Source organism: Anarhichas minor, unplaced genomic scaffold, assembly GCF_050575085.1.
Source record: "Anarhichas minor isolate MPS153535 unplaced genomic scaffold, ASM5057508v1 ptg000058l, whole genome shotgun sequence".
Taxonomy (NCBI): domain Eukaryota; kingdom Metazoa; phylum Chordata; class Actinopteri; order Perciformes; family Anarhichadidae; genus Anarhichas; species Anarhichas minor.
In genome coordinates, this window is record NW_027466504.1 from 11,754,482 (window position 1) to 11,769,708 (window position 15,227).

Genomic DNA, 15,227 nt, shown 5'->3' on the forward strand with positions numbered 1-15,227 from the left:
TTTAGTTGCAGCATGAAAGCATTAGATGATTGTGTCATATTCTGTTTTATGTTCAGTGGATCAGGCTCTTGTTTCTGTAGGTAAGTGGGTTTTTTTGGCAGCTGTTGAGAGAAAGAAATAAACAGAGAAAGACAGCGCTTGGATTTGCCTCTTTCATGCGCTGTTACCATTTTAGGTCAAGTTTTGAAAGAGACATGCCTGACTTCATGTGTTTACTCTTGTTTTTCACATGAGATGTGCAGGAGTTCAGCTGAGGGAGTCCTGGTGTATCTTTATGTGTACATTAAAGGGCAGCTCTAGTGACTCAACAGCACTGGGGGTTGGTGTGGGTGTCTTTTTCCCCCTGTTCAGACATTACATCAGTGTCTCTTACAAATTTGGGATGGAGTTTCGACCATCTGAATCATACTGTAGCTAACCCGCTTTATTGAAGTTAAAGTGTCATTGTGAGCACGCAATCTCGCTGACTCACTGCCAGAGCGATGACAAACTCCTCTTAAAGTGAAACATGAAACTTCTGTGGGACAGTTGCTCTCCAGGTAGAGTACACATTGTTCAGCTGTAAGGCGATTATGTTGAGTTTTCTATTCATCTAAGGTTTCTAGTCTTTGTTTCCAATGCAGACCTTCATCTTAAGTGTTAAAACAGTCCTAAACCGAACCTAAAGGCCAGGAGACGAGTTTGAAGGCAATTCTCCCACAACACATTTGTGACAATGACGTGCAAACCCATTAATTAGCTGTTGCATATTGTTTCAGATCTTTGCTTCCTGAGTTGATAAATTGACTTTTCCTCTTTTACAGTAAATGCAATAATCAGCCTGCTTGGTTTGCTGGATAACAACTGAATTATCTTAACTCATGTTATCCAGTTGATTGTCAGAAAATACATCTATGATAATTTATTAATCAAAATATTTTTTCAGCAAATATTCACAGCAACAAGTTGTGTCAACTTGACAGTATTCTATACTTTCTGTAAAGAAGATATATGGGACAGTGGTGATAAAGGGACCTGCAGCAGCCAGGAAAAAGATTTGTAAAAGTGTTATTTGTATTCATACATACAAAAGCCTTAATATTTTAAAAAGTATGCACGATTCAGTGGCTGAACATCCTTTTTAAAAATCACACCAGATCTTAACTGCTTTTATTATCTCTGCCAGCATCCTCTTTCCGTCTCCTCCCATGCGTGCAGATCTGGACAAAGAAGTTGGGATTGTTCAGCTTCTGACCGAGCTACTGTGGCGTAGACAATCCAGGAAACAAAAATAAATTCCCTTCATTATCTCCCCTATTCTACACTTTCTTCTCCTACCCTGGTCACGAAACATAAAAAGCGCCTTCATGCACTTGGCAGACCCGTCGGTGTTAAATTACCTGGGACCTGTGCCTCCCTCAGCATTCCACAGTAATTAAGAATATCTGCAGGGTCCACAGCAACCGTCCACAAGAAGAAAACAGAGGGCAAAGAGGGAGAAAAAAGGAAAAACGTGTATCTATTTCAGCATAGTGTGATGACATCAGAGTGGGAGCTGCTGCTGCATGCTGGTCTAGGGTTTTTTTTTGTGTGAAGTTGAAAAGCTGGTGCGTATCGCTTCCCCTCCCCATTCCCTCAGTCACTGAATGAAAAAAAGGAAAAGTGAGTGATTGTGTCAGGATGCAGAAGATGGCTTAGAAGTGAAGTCATATGGGCCATGCTGACATAAGGGAGAATTAGAAAGGGGAGGGGGGAAGGGTCATGTGTCCACCAATCAACATGTGCCGGAGCGGCTCTCTGCACAAATGGAGTTGTGGCAGATGTTGTCTGAATAATGAGCGGGGGCGGGGCATGAAATGCTCTGCCAGGAGGGTGTCTGTCATTGCGAGGGAGCGATGAGAGAGAAAGGGCAGGCTTTTTTGTTTATCCAGGAGTACCAGATCTCCTCGGAACCGCCAACAGTTTTTGGTAGAGCCTTGCCTGTGGATATTTTCACTTTGCACTGAAGAATTTCCTTAAGCTCGCATGGATGCTGCAATGATATCAGGGAAAAAGAAGCACTTTGGACCAGAGGAATAGTGATTACGTTTAGTCAATGCCGGGAGAAGAGCCTAGTGGAATATTCCTTGGATAGGTGACCGTATTGAAAGACTGGATTTTCATTCCTAATACGGATTATGACGCTGCTATACAGTCCGAGCATTTGTTTAGGATTTAGGATTTTATATTGTTTGACATTTTTGTATTTCTAAAGCCTTTTATTTTTTAAAGACCCAGATCAACATAATTGTGTTCATCATTTTTAAAAGAAAATCTCCATGAGCAATTGTATATTTTATTTTTAAAAACAAGTGGAAACATTTAGTATTTATTTCAGAACTTCTCATTTAAAAAAAGGAGAAAAAATGATTTTGCACACGTTTGTTTCTCGTGTAAATTGGTCACATTGTGCTTCTTTTTTAAATTACTCCTCGTGCACTAAAGCAACATATACCTCAAAGGATTTCACTACATCCTTAATCTTTTCCTTGTAGTGAGTCGTGACAATTGTTTTAGCATGGGCAAACCGCTGAGCAGACCAGATTGCCTCAGACAAAACCCTTCCTGTGTGGGGAAGGGGGAGGAGGAGGACCTGAACATTGATGACTGCTATGTTCCCCAGAGGTCCATTTATGACACCGTCCGGCTCAACGAGCAGATAGACTCGGGCTCTAAAGGCAGCCTTTCTTCCCGGCACTTCACAGGCACCCTACCTTACACTCACCGCACGTTAGACCTCAGCAACCTGTGTGGAAATGGAGCTCTCCCTGCTTCCAGTTCATTTGAGCTCCGAACCCGCAAACCTGCCATGCTGGACGAACGTGTTGTCTTTGATGGACTTAGGCTCAATGGGCACATAAGCAGGGCGACTGATACAGTGCTGCCTAAGTCGCGTCTTCAGGGAGGAGAGAAGAAGGATCATCCACATCATCGACGTTCATGGCGTACTTTTGCCCCAACTAATTTGGGCGAGTATGCGAGCCGCAGTGGGACCTTGTGCTCCGGGAGTGTTGAGAGGCCGGGGTTGATCAATGGCAAGAGAGGGCAGAGTATGACCAGCTCATTGACATCTGAAGAGGACTCGGGTCTGTACAGCCCTACCGTGGAGAGGGAGCGGCATGCACATAGATCCCACAAAAAAGGAGGCCCCGGTACAAGGAGCCTCTCGTCTTCAGAGGCCATGCATATGTCCGGGGACCTGAGAACTGGGCGGTCGCTCAGCTCAGGGCAGGAGGAGTTCCCTTTCTCACCTGCGAGGGACAATCGGTCTCTTTACCACAGCAGCAGCTTGGTCCGGGGGCTGCGACAAACAGAATCTGGTGTGGTGGATCTACATGAAAAGGATACCCTCAGCAATGGGGAATACAAATGCTCCACAGGGAAGTTATCCTCAGGGTCAGCCTCCAGGGCTCTGAACGACAGCTCTGGATGGCGTTCCAGGACGTTGACAGACTATGATGAGCTGTCCACCGCTGAGCTGTTGGAGGATGTGTCATCTCAGGACGACTGTGAATTGGTCAGTGTGGTGGTGACACAGCCTGAGACATACGGAAACTCTGTAACTCTACCCATAGAGCGCCGCCAGCAAACAGAACCATGTACTGTGCAACAAGGAGCGTCCAAGTACAACATGGAGGATCTGGAGGAGTTTCTGCAATCAGTGGAGGCCTGTCTGCCTAAAAGTTTACAGACGTTCCAGCACGCAGGAGAGCAGGAGATAGAGGCCTTACTGAATGCCATCGCTGCATGTCCTGAAATGAACCCTATGGGTTATTACTCCCCACAGGTGCCCAAATAAACCCCCCTCTTTCTTCACTTGCTAGTTTTGTTCATTAGCTGGTCCAGCACATGTTTCACAAGATCATACGCCTCTCTAGAAGAGTTTTTTCTTATATCTGATCAGTAGGTTTTGCTCACTAGCTCAGCCTTGAAGTCTGTCTATGTGATTTAATTGTTAACTCTGCTTTTCTAGAAGCTGCTCACTGGTTAGGGAGTTGTTTATACCAGCTTGATTTTTACACCAGACCAGAGGTGATGTCTTTGCAATCATGTCTCAGAATTCGGAATAACTTCCTGGCATACTTTTTTTTTTTTCATAAAATCTAAATCTAAATCATCCAATTTAATTAGTTTTTGCTGTCACGGGTTTGTATAAAGCTCAGCAACACAGAGTGATTTTTAGAGGACGGTCACGATAGAGAGCAATATTGCAAAGGAATTCAATGTTAAAGGGGGATTGTTCAGAAATAATAAAGTTCTGAAAAATTATATTAAACTAATATGTCATGAAATCTCTGGTCTTCACACTGGAACAGTAATCCAGTCGATTTCACGATCCTCCAAAAAAGACTGATGACATTGTAGTTTCAGCATTTAAAAAATATTTATTCTGATTTGCTCCATTTGTCTTTTAGGCTTTTCAGAAAGAGGACATTGATCCTTTGAAGACGCGCCTTCAAGACATCAGCTCCCTCGGCCAGAGCCTGATCCAAAACGCTGCCAAAGGCACCAGCACCAAGAAGCTCGAGGATGACCTGGAGGAAGTCAACACAAAGTGGAATACCCTCAATAAGAAGGTTGTTTGTTTTATACTACCGGTCTAACTGGTTGATATTTGCTTTTGAATAGTGGCCTTTATAATTGAAATGACAAAGAGATATTGTCAGTGTAATGAGTCATTTGGTCATACTATTTGTTATTGCTTTATCCTTTGATGAGTTATGGGCGCAGTTTAAAGTTGGCTTTAAAAGGTGACATCTGTATTTACCGTGTGGTCTGCAGATTGCTGAGCGTTCAGCCCAGCTGCATGAAGCCCTGTTGCATTGTGGGAGGTTCCAGGATGCTCTGGAGTCACTGCTCAGCTGGTTGACGGACACAGAGGAGCTTGTGGCCAATCAAAAACCTCCATCTGCAGAATTCAAAGTTGTCAAGGCACAGATACAAGAGCAGAAAGTAAGTCGGTGCCAAACACATAAACACACACTAATAGGTCTATTTCAATCTTTCCACCTAAACACTGGAAATCGACAACATCATGACTTTGTGCTTCGTCTTATTTAATTGACATTCATTGTTAAACACAAGTGTGGCACACAAAGCTTTTTGTTTAATGGACACTTAATTTGTGCCTGTTAGATTTAATGTTTTTCACCATCAAGCAAAGCTCACGGTCAGAGGCGCAAAATAACTCTCCTCCTTTGTTTGCCTTTGACAGCTCTTACAGAGACTGCTGGATGACAGAAAGCCAACAGTGGAGCTGATAAAAAAAGAGGGAGAGAGGGTGGCGGAACTAGCAGAGTCTGTGGATAAAGAGAAGGTTGCAAAAGAGATTGAATGCCTGGGGCAGAGGTGGGACACTCTGCTCAAGAAAGCTGAAAACAGGTCTGTATAAAACACCTGTAATATTAAACGTCCTTCTAAACGCAATGCCTTTGTGTGACTCAGAATCAAATGTTGCTATTAAAATATCTCCTACGATTTAAAGTGTATTGACCCGGAATTGGATCTGGGAATATTCAAAGCTTGTAAAATATGTCAAACTCCTAAATTCACCTGTACTTTCCTCCTACTGGAGCTTAAAGGAATAGTTACACATTTTAGGAAATGCACTAATTCACTTTCTTGCCAAGAATTAGATGAGACAATATCGCTCTAATGTTTGTACTGTAAATATGAAGTTAGCCAGCAGCTGGTTAGCCTAGCTTAGCACAAAGCCTGGAAACGGGGGGGAAACAGCTAGCCTGGCACTTTGTTACCTTTGGACAGAGCCAGGCTAGCTGTTCCTCTCGGTTTCCTGTCTTTGTGCTAAGCTAAGCTAACCGGCTCTGTGCACTGTACAGATGTAAGAGTAATATCGTCTTATCTTAACAAGAAAGCAAATAAACTATCAAACTATTCTTTAAGTGTTGGTCATGAAAAGTTTGCAAATTAGGTAATTTTGTTCAATCAGGGAATATTTAAAACTTGTTATGAATGAAAAACTCCCAAATTCACTCACACTTTAGTCCAACTGAAGATTAATTCATATAGAGATGGTATATTCAACATTTCCCAATAATACAAGTAAACTTGAAATGAACTGGCCTGTCACTCTGTCCATTACTGTGCTTTGCTCCTAATCCACTGCTGTTACTATCTGCATCAGGCACAAGCAACTAGAGATCATCTTAGTGGTCACTCAGCAGTTCCACGAGACGCTAGAGCCCCTGAGCGAGTGGCTCGCCGCTACAGAGAAACACTTAGCCAACTCCGAACCCATCGGCACTGAGACGTCTAAACTGGAAGATCAGATTTCTCAGCATAAGGTAATATCCATCTTTTTACATCATTGCCATATGTTTGGGATGTTTTTATGACCCAATCAGTTTTGTCCAGCTGAATTCAGTTTCATTCATTTTGCTCGTCACTATAAGTTTGTGCTTTTCATTATTTCCCATTCCGTTTTTTCATTAAATTTCAGTTTCATATTTTTGTTTTATGTGTGTGTTTTCTGTTTGTGTCACATTTCCTTGGTTTGTTTCCCCATCCCCTGTGGTCAGGCGTTAGAGGAGGAGATTATGAATCACAGTAAAGACCTGTTACAGGCCGTCAGTCTGGGTCAGATGCTCAAGACTGTGAGCTCAGTGGACGAAAAGGAGTCTGTTCAGTCCAAACTGGACTCCATCCAGGCCAGTTACATAGAGCTCCAGGAGCGATGCAGGAGGAAAGCAGAGATGCTGCAGCAGGCTCTCGCAAACGCCCAGGTGTTTGGAGAGGACGAAGTGGCCCTCATGAACTGGCTCAACGAGGTGCACTCGAGGCTGAGCCAAGTGTCCGTGGAGGACTACAAAATAGAGGTTCTTGAAAAGCAGCTGGCAGAACAATGGGTATACACTCCTCCTCAGGCCATGATGTTGTCCTTTCATTTAAGTTGCATCAATCATGTTCCACTTGACTTGACTGATTTGTGCGTCGTGCCTTGTTTACTGTGGAAAGTTGCTTTTCACTCTCATTGACTTTACGGTTGTGTTTTCCTTTTAGGCGCTACAAAGTGATATTGTGTTGAGGAAGAAGAATGTGGATCAAGCCATATCTAATGGGATGGAGCTTTTGAAGCAAACAACAGGCATGTCTGACTTTATGACTTTCCTGTCACAGTTGATAATGTTGAATGTCAGCAAACAGTTCCGTGTCTGTAATACACATCAAAAGGCTTCTCGCCATATATAGGCAGCAGTTCAATAGTTGACAAAGACTCACATCAGAGACAGAATTTGTGCAGGATGCTGCTTCCATGACTCTGTAAGCTAGCAGCATAATGTACCTCCCTATACTAAAGCAGAAGTACACAACTCCTGGAATGAATACATAATGATTCAATCTTTATTTATAGGTGATGAGGTGGTTGTTATTCAAGGAAAACTGGATGGAATTAAAACAAAGTACGCTGAGATCAACTCTACGAGTGACAGCGTTTTGAAGACATTGGAGCGGGTTTCGGGTCTCTCTACTAAGCTGCAGCATACCCATGAGGACCTGAGCTCCTGGCTCGAAAAAGTAGAGGCTGAGGTCAGCGCTTTTGCTGATCAGGAGCCAGCAGGCGAGCAGCTCATTCATGCACAAAGCAGGCAGAAGGTAAGAGTTTCAGGTTCGAGAAATAAATAAATACCAAATGTAATCTTGAGCAGGAAATACATCTCAATAATGATGCTAACGTTGGTGTTTTATGTGTTTCATGTATTCTTGTCCAGGCCGTGTTGAAGGAGAGCAAAGACCAAAAACCTACGATGGACAAGCTGAATGAGTTGAGCAGCTCTCTCCTGGATCTGATTCCCTGGCACACTCGTGAGAGCCTGGACAGGCTAGTGACTGAGGATAATGAGCGATACAGAGCCGTGTGCGACACCGTCACCCAGCAGGTCGAACAGATCAACTCTGACATACTCAAGTCACAGCAGGTAATCCAGAGACTCCGATGAACAGCTTTTTATTTTTTATTCTTCCTTCAATTGTTCCTCTTTTACTATAATGTCCATTTTTAATTAAAACTATCTGTCTGTTTCCAGTTTGAGCAGGCTGCAGACACTGAACTCTCCTGGCTGACTGAAGCTGAGAGGAAGTTGCTGTCGATGGGCGAGATCAGGCTGGAGCAGGACCAAACCACAGCCCAGCTCCAAGCACAGAAGGTTAGCCTATCATACTGTGTGTTTCTGTGCGTGTGCAGATAGACACAGGCCTCTATGTAAACTAAGTACAGTAAACAGAGCCAAACTCACTCTACCGGTTTTCTAGATCTTCTCCATGGACATCATGAGGCACAAAGATGCTGTGGATGGTATTGTGAAAACAGGAAAGGCCATCATGAACAGCAAAAACCCAGACGAGAAAGAAATCTTGAAGGTAAAAACAATTTATTTCCAATTTTGAAATGGGGAATTAGTCATTAAGAATATGCACAGACATTTAAGGGTTTTGTTGGTTTTCAATCAGGCCAGGACCCAGACTCTCTTGGGGAAGTACGGCATGGTCAGTCAGCTGAACTCGGAGCGCTGTCTGCAGCTGGAGCGAGCCCAGTCTATGGCCAGTCAGTTCTGGGAGACCTATGAGGAGATGTGGCCGTGGCTTCAGGAAACCTTGAGCGCCTTCAGCCGGCTGCCGCCGCCCTCCATCGAGTACGAAACACTCAGGCAGCAGCAAGAGGAACTCAGGGTAAGAAGCCGACAGAAGATGTTCAGCACAACACTTTTATTTAAGCAATGACAAGGTTAATAAAAGTGACATCCTCTCCAGCAAATGCGAGAGCTGATTGCAGAGCACAAGCCCCACATCGACAAGATGAATAAGACGGGGCCTCAGCTCCTTGAACTCAGCCCAGTGGAGGGAGTGCCCATCAGAGAGAAGTACACAGCTACGGACCAACTTTACACCAAACTCAAGGCTGATGTCAAGCAGAGAGCTGCTACTCTGGATGATTCCATCTCCAAATCCACCCAGGTGAGGAGCAGTTTCTATCTGTATGTTTGTGTGTATATATATATATATATATATATATATACGTATATATACTATAACATGGTATCTGTAATATAGTACCTTTTACATAATAATAATAAGTAATTTATTTATAGAGCCCTTTTTATTTAGGAGATGTAACTCAAAGTTCTTTACAAAAAAGAAAAATGCAATGCATTTAAACAAGGCAAGTAGACAATAAAAAGACAGTAGATGCTAAAATATATAAGTTAAATAACAAATGGAGAATCAAGAATAATACAAACTGATTGAGAATTAGTCGAAAAAAACGACAAATTAATAGGTTTTCAGCTGGTGTTTCAAAATGTTCACCGAGCCTGCATCTCTTATAGCTCTTCAATCATTTTGGATTATAGGTTTTTGTGCGTATAATTGTTTGTATTTAAAAACGATGATGATAAAAATGATGACCATGTTTTACCATCTAAAAATGTGTGACTCATGATCATTTTGTAAAACGACTACAACAAATTATAATTTTTTGTTTTTGATTAATCCCATTCATTCATTACTAACATTGTTCATGTTATGAATACAGTGTATTTCTGTAACAGGAGAGCCAAACATTTTTCCAGCTGCCCATATTACATAATGAAGTCTATTTATAAACTGAGGTGTTTCCTCTCTTCATTCTCCACCAGTTCCACGATAAAATTGACCCGATGCTGGAATCCCTGGAACGGATCGCTGAACGCCTGCGGCAGCCTCCGTCCATCTCAGTGGAGGTGGAGAAGATCAGGGAGCAGATTACTGAAAATAAAGCCGTCTCTGTGGATTTGGAGAAGCTGCAGCCCTCCTATGAGACACTGAGGCAGCGAGGCGAGGAGATGATCGCACGATCTGAAGGAGCAGACAAGGACATATCTGCCAAAGGTATATCATATCATCTTAGTTGTTTTATTCCCTTCATTTTGTTATTTAATTCAGTCTAGTCAGAAGGGTTATACCTTAAAAGGGCTTTGGGATGATTAATAAGAGCCAATAAGACAAATAGCACATTAAAAGGTATACTGAAACAATCACTGTCCAAACATTTAATTCTCCCCCTATCACAACATTAGAATCCTTGGCTTTAGATTTTAATTTGAGTTTTGTATTCCACATTTAGGTTTTTAATTGATTTATTGTATATTCCTTTCTTTCTCCCACAAGTTGTACAAGACAAACTGGACCAGATGGTGTTCCTCTGGAGCGACATCCAGGCCTTAATGGAGGAGCGGGAGGCGAAGCTGCTGGATGTGATGGACATGGCAGACAAATTCTGGTGCGACCACTGCGCTCTCATCGTCACCATCAAAGACAGCCAGGACCTGCTGAGAGAGCTGGAGGAGCCCGGAGTCGATCCGTCAGTCGTCAAACAGCAGCAGGAGTTTGTCGAGGTAGGTCAAGGAAATTACTGAATCAACCAACAGGTAATTAATAGTGTTGGAGCGCTTCTTTGTTTTAACAACTGCTTTTTTGTTTCTACAGGGATTTAAGGAGGAGATTGATGGGCTGCAGGAAGAGCTTGAAGTGGTCCAAAACCAGGGTGCAGAGCTTATGACGGCCTGCGGAGAACCTGATAAACCCGTCATCAAGAAAAGTCTTGACGAGGTAACAGATAACATTCAAATACTTTTTTCGTCTTCACTTGCTGTGGCCGTGCTGTTTTCTTTGCCTGCATATGGCTTGTGGTGACTTACTTTGTGTCATTTTTCCAGGTGAACTCAGCGTGGGAAAATCTCAATAAGGCTTGGAAGGAAAGAGTAGAGAGGCTGGAAGAAGCCATGCAGGCTGCTGTGCAGTTTCAGGATGGCCTGCAGGTACTTTGATCACTGCTTCATTGTATTTGAAGAGAATAATCTGAAATAATCCTGAATGAAGTTTACTCTAAATCCTAATGTTACTCATACAGACCTTTTCATTACTCTTATTTGTCTTTATTGTATGACTAATTATAGAATATAATTGTCCATGGAGACATATACATACATGCATTTGAAAGTTAAACACACACAGGGAGCCTGCCAGTTTTTAGTGAAACCACAGATTGCTGTGCTTTTTTATTGCACTGGATTTAAGTGATACAACATTTTATGGGAGACCTATTAATTTTGAAACAATAAACACCAACCCCAGTGCTTTACTGTATTTGGCTCAAAGTTTGACTTGTGTGAATAAAGTTCTTCTAAGATCTTTTCATGGTGGGAAAGGACGAGTCCTCTTCATGGCTGCTTTAATTTGGACATACTTAAAATAATTATACTCCTTTTAACATGATAGTATTTAGGTTTAGGGCTTGTTTTTGAATTTTAATATGTTTGTTTACCTAATTTGTCAACCATATAGATTGACTACAGACCAACTGTAAGATTTTGTGCATAACATGACACTAGAAACTTGACTCCCTGTTCTCTAAGCTTTGTTTTCTCCCAGTAACAATGGTGTCCTACCTTGTACGCAGGGTATGTTTGACTGGGTGGATATTCTTGAGGGAAAACTGGATTCAATGTCACCCGTAGGCACAGACCTGGAAACTGTCAAGCAGCAGATCTCAGAACTCAAGGTAAAGTCTTGTATTTGTGTTTAAATATGTAACAGCAGGATATTCTTGTACTTCACTGTGTCTTATCAATGTCCTTGTTCTTTCCTGCAGTATTCACTGTTACAGAGGCGCTCTCATACAACAGCTGTGTTTATGTTCAGTGCCTCATTTGGTACAAACGCTCCGGAAAAAAATAGCTTCATACTGTCTTTGATGTACAATAAGACAAATCTTGTCCTGAAAAGACACAGCCAGTAGGGTCAAGTGTATTGTCCTCAAAGCTTTGTACGTCTGTTGACTGAATGGGTTGTACCACTTTATGTGCCGTGTGTTTCAGGAGTTCAAAGGAGAGGCGTACCAGCTGCAGATCGAGATGGAGCGGCTGAACCACCAGGCAGGCCTCCTGCTGAAGAAGGTGACGGACGAGGCCGACCGCAGCGCCATCCAGGAGCCAATGTCTGAGCTCAAGATGCTCTGGGAGAATCTGGATGAGAAGATCATCAGCCGACAGGTCAGAGAGGGAAAACAGAGTCATTTACACTGTTCAATGTGGCAATATGCTGTTTAAATACAGTGTGTAATAGCTCTCAATGGGCAGTAAAACAGACTCACCAATGGATCAAAGGCTGTGGAATATGTTGTATTGTATGCATGTCACGTGCTTTCACGCGCTGCAATATCTAATGGTTTAATCTGTCATTAATCTAGCACAAACTGGAGGGAGGCCTTCTGGCACTGGGCCAGTTCCAGCACGCACTGGACGAGCTGCTGGCCTGGATGAGCCACACAGAGGAGCTGCTCAATGACCAGAGGAAGGCGGGAGGAGACCCCAAAGCTGTCGAGATAGAGCTCGCCAAGCATCATGTACGACAACAAGTTATTTTGGTTTTTCTCCATGCACACGTTTCAGAAGCCAAAGGTGCCGTTGTATGACCATGGGATTAGCTTTAGAAAAGAAAGGAAGCAGTAGATCTATCATGCTGCCCCAACATGAACTTTTACCCCTTCAAATCCATCCACCCAACATCTCTCTATTCGTGGCTGCTTTATCTCTACAGGTTCTCCAGAATGATGTGTTGGCTCACAAGGCAACAGTCGAGTCCGTCAATAAGGCCGGTAATGATCTGGTGGAGTCCACCGCTGGAGAGGAAGCTTCTAGTCTGCAGATCAAACTGGAGAGCCTGAACCAGCGGTGGAAAGCCATCCTGGAGAAGTCGGGACAGAGGAAGCAACAACTACAGAGCGCTCTGCTTCAAGTATGAAAAGGATTTTCACCACGACTTAATAGTCGTATTAAGACTTATTAATCATTGTTTGTGTTTATTCATTTGTGATTGATTCTGTTCTCCCAGGGGAGCAAGTAAGGTCGTCAGTCATAATTCCTTTTTGGAGGAGGGATTCTTTTTTCTGCCCCCCTCCCCTCTTTATCTTTCTATTTATAACTTTGACCTTTAGCGAGGTGCTTTGATATGAGGGGGGATATGAGAAACAGAAATATGTCCTGGATTTAGATTTTGGTTCAAGAAATGTTTAAAAAGAATCTTCAAGAACACATAATCTGTCGCAGGTTGACAGGGTTTTGGTAGACAGGAGTATTTATCAGAAAAAAGTGCCCAAAAAAATCCAATCAAAGAAGGTTTCTTTTGCTAACTTACAACAGTTAACTTAACAGTTAATTTCAAATAAAAGCGACGCTTTCTAATTTTTAAAATTTTTGATCAAAGGCTTCATTTCATTACATTCCAGGTTTATTAATTTATACTGCTGAATAGCCACTTTTTGGTAGCCGAATGAATCCAAGGAATTAATAACTCAGACATCTTCCTCTCTGAGCCATAGGCTGCTAACAATGAGTGTGTGTGTGTGTGACACCTTTTGTCCTGACTCAGGTTGTATTGTGTTGTAGGCACAAGGTTTCCATGGTGAGATAGAAGATATGCAGCAATGGCTGAAAGACACAGAACGTCAGCTGTTGGCATCAAAGGCTGTGGGAGGCTTACCAGACACGGCCCGGGAGCAGCTTAACGCCCATCTGGTATGTGTTTAACAATATGAAAGGCCGCATACAGATGGCAGGCTTGTAAATGAGACGACTATGTCTTTTCTGTGTTTTATCTGAAGTGTGAAAATTAAATGACATTGCAAAATACACTACTTGCATTTCCCATACAGAAGATCACAAAAAGTGTGTCAAATTGATTCAGCCATGTCTGACTATAATGAATTTAGGAATGAGTCCCTTCTGTGTTTTCCTTTTCTTTAATGGAGGATCACTTTCACAACAATCTCTCCCTGACGAAGCATCAGTAGTGACATTATATGGAGCCAAAAACAAAGGGGTTTGCTGGTGGGAACAAGCCTCTGAGAGTCTTATTCTCTCACCATGTTTGGACTAGATTTGGACAAACATAAAAAATAAAGTGCAGTGACAGATTCATCACATACACTTCAGACACTGCAGACGTTCACATAGCTTTCCAAAACAAATGCAGAGCGGTACTTCGGTGTGTTTGACGAAAGCATGCCCTCGTGTCTCTCGTTGTCTTGCAGGAGTTGTGTTCTGCCTTCGAGGTGAAGGAGGAGCTGTATCAGGAGCTGATGAACAAGGGTCAACAGCTGCTCGCCGTAACACCCGAGGGTCCAGACAGCAACACGGAGCAGGACCTCGCCAACCTGCAGGACAAGTGGGAAGCTGTGCAGGGGAAGTCCGCTGAGAGAAAGGTATGGAGTAAAGAGTTGTGGTTGGGACGGTTGAGCTACGCTGCTTTGAGCTCAATGACTCACAACCTCAGCTTTAGGTGCCAAGTAGCGACCGCTGACATACACTTGAGCCATGACTCTGTATTGCTAAGCCTCTAATCCCGGTGCCGGTAATGAATGGTGTCATGACAGACACACAGGATGTGGTTACACTGTAGATCACAGCAGGCGACTTACTGGAGAACAACTGTGGTCTTGTCTCATATGTTGCCACAGTGAACACTTGACAAGTGCATAAGATAAATAATATAACTAAGCTAACATTTCAGCCAAGATAAAGACTCATCATGTTGCTCTTTTTGACATCTTATTTATGTGTTATTCCTTTGCGACAACATTTTCTCACTTTTGTTGCTACAATAAATAAAAAGATAAATCTCTTGTCCCATTACCAGTCTCACTCCAGATATGGAGCTCCTCACTCTGCCTGCTTGAGAGTTTGCTGAAATATTTTGCTTTTGTTTCCTATTTACTTTGGTCCCGTTCCCAGGAATTCAAAGTCGGGTAAATCTTGCAGCTGCTGGCCAAACTCTCTTCAGCAAATGTGACACTTCTCTTGTCTAGTGGGCCAAAACACATTACTCAAGCAGAGTAAAGTGTAATCAAATAATAGAATAAGTACTGTCTATTGAATTTGAATTCCATATTTAGCAAGACTCAACATGACCCACAGTATGAGAGAGACGCATTATTACCCATGACTCTCATCAGGTTTTTAACATCGTTAACACAGCATTTACAGCCATGTGATGAGCCTGTGCCAGTGGATGTTTTCCAGCGATCGAGTCACTGTGGATGTTTCTCTCATTCAATTAAAAGCTCATCATTCCCTTTCTGCTCCACCATCAGCCTCTCCAGAGACGTTAACTTCCTCTCTTTAAATAGAGGTCATGTTCGGCATGAATGTGAAATG

General features: G+C 42.7%; 1 protein-coding gene across 2 annotated transcripts in view; it reads left to right on the plus strand.

Annotated features, from left to right (window-relative positions):
* The window catches only part of dst (dystonin), a 97,067-nt gene that overhangs the window by 68,628 nt on the left and 13,212 nt on the right, over nt 1-15,227 (plus strand). For both annotated transcript variants that reach the window (XM_076076549.1, XM_076076548.1), the window contains 22 exons: nt 4,434-4,595; nt 4,801-4,971; nt 5,234-5,400; nt 6,164-6,323; nt 6,558-6,884; nt 7,039-7,123; nt 7,391-7,632; nt 7,749-7,955; nt 8,064-8,183; nt 8,290-8,397; nt 8,488-8,706; nt 8,788-8,991; nt 9,672-9,903; nt 10,183-10,409; nt 10,501-10,623; nt 10,731-10,832; nt 11,474-11,575; nt 11,892-12,065; nt 12,263-12,418; nt 12,613-12,810; nt 13,461-13,589; nt 14,105-14,275. In XM_076076549.1, the coding sequence (XP_075932664.1) occupies nt 4,434-4,595; nt 4,801-4,971; nt 5,234-5,400; nt 6,164-6,323; nt 6,558-6,884; nt 7,039-7,123; nt 7,391-7,632; nt 7,749-7,955; nt 8,064-8,183; nt 8,290-8,397; nt 8,488-8,706; nt 8,788-8,991; nt 9,672-9,903; nt 10,183-10,409; nt 10,501-10,623; nt 10,731-10,832; nt 11,474-11,575; nt 11,892-12,065; nt 12,263-12,418; nt 12,613-12,810; nt 13,461-13,589; nt 14,105-14,275 (3,786 nt within the window). The remainder of the gene's footprint in view (nt 1-4,433; nt 4,596-4,800; nt 4,972-5,233; nt 5,401-6,163; nt 6,324-6,557; nt 6,885-7,038; nt 7,124-7,390; nt 7,633-7,748; nt 7,956-8,063; nt 8,184-8,289; nt 8,398-8,487; nt 8,707-8,787; nt 8,992-9,671; nt 9,904-10,182; nt 10,410-10,500; nt 10,624-10,730; nt 10,833-11,473; nt 11,576-11,891; nt 12,066-12,262; nt 12,419-12,612; nt 12,811-13,460; nt 13,590-14,104; nt 14,276-15,227) is intronic.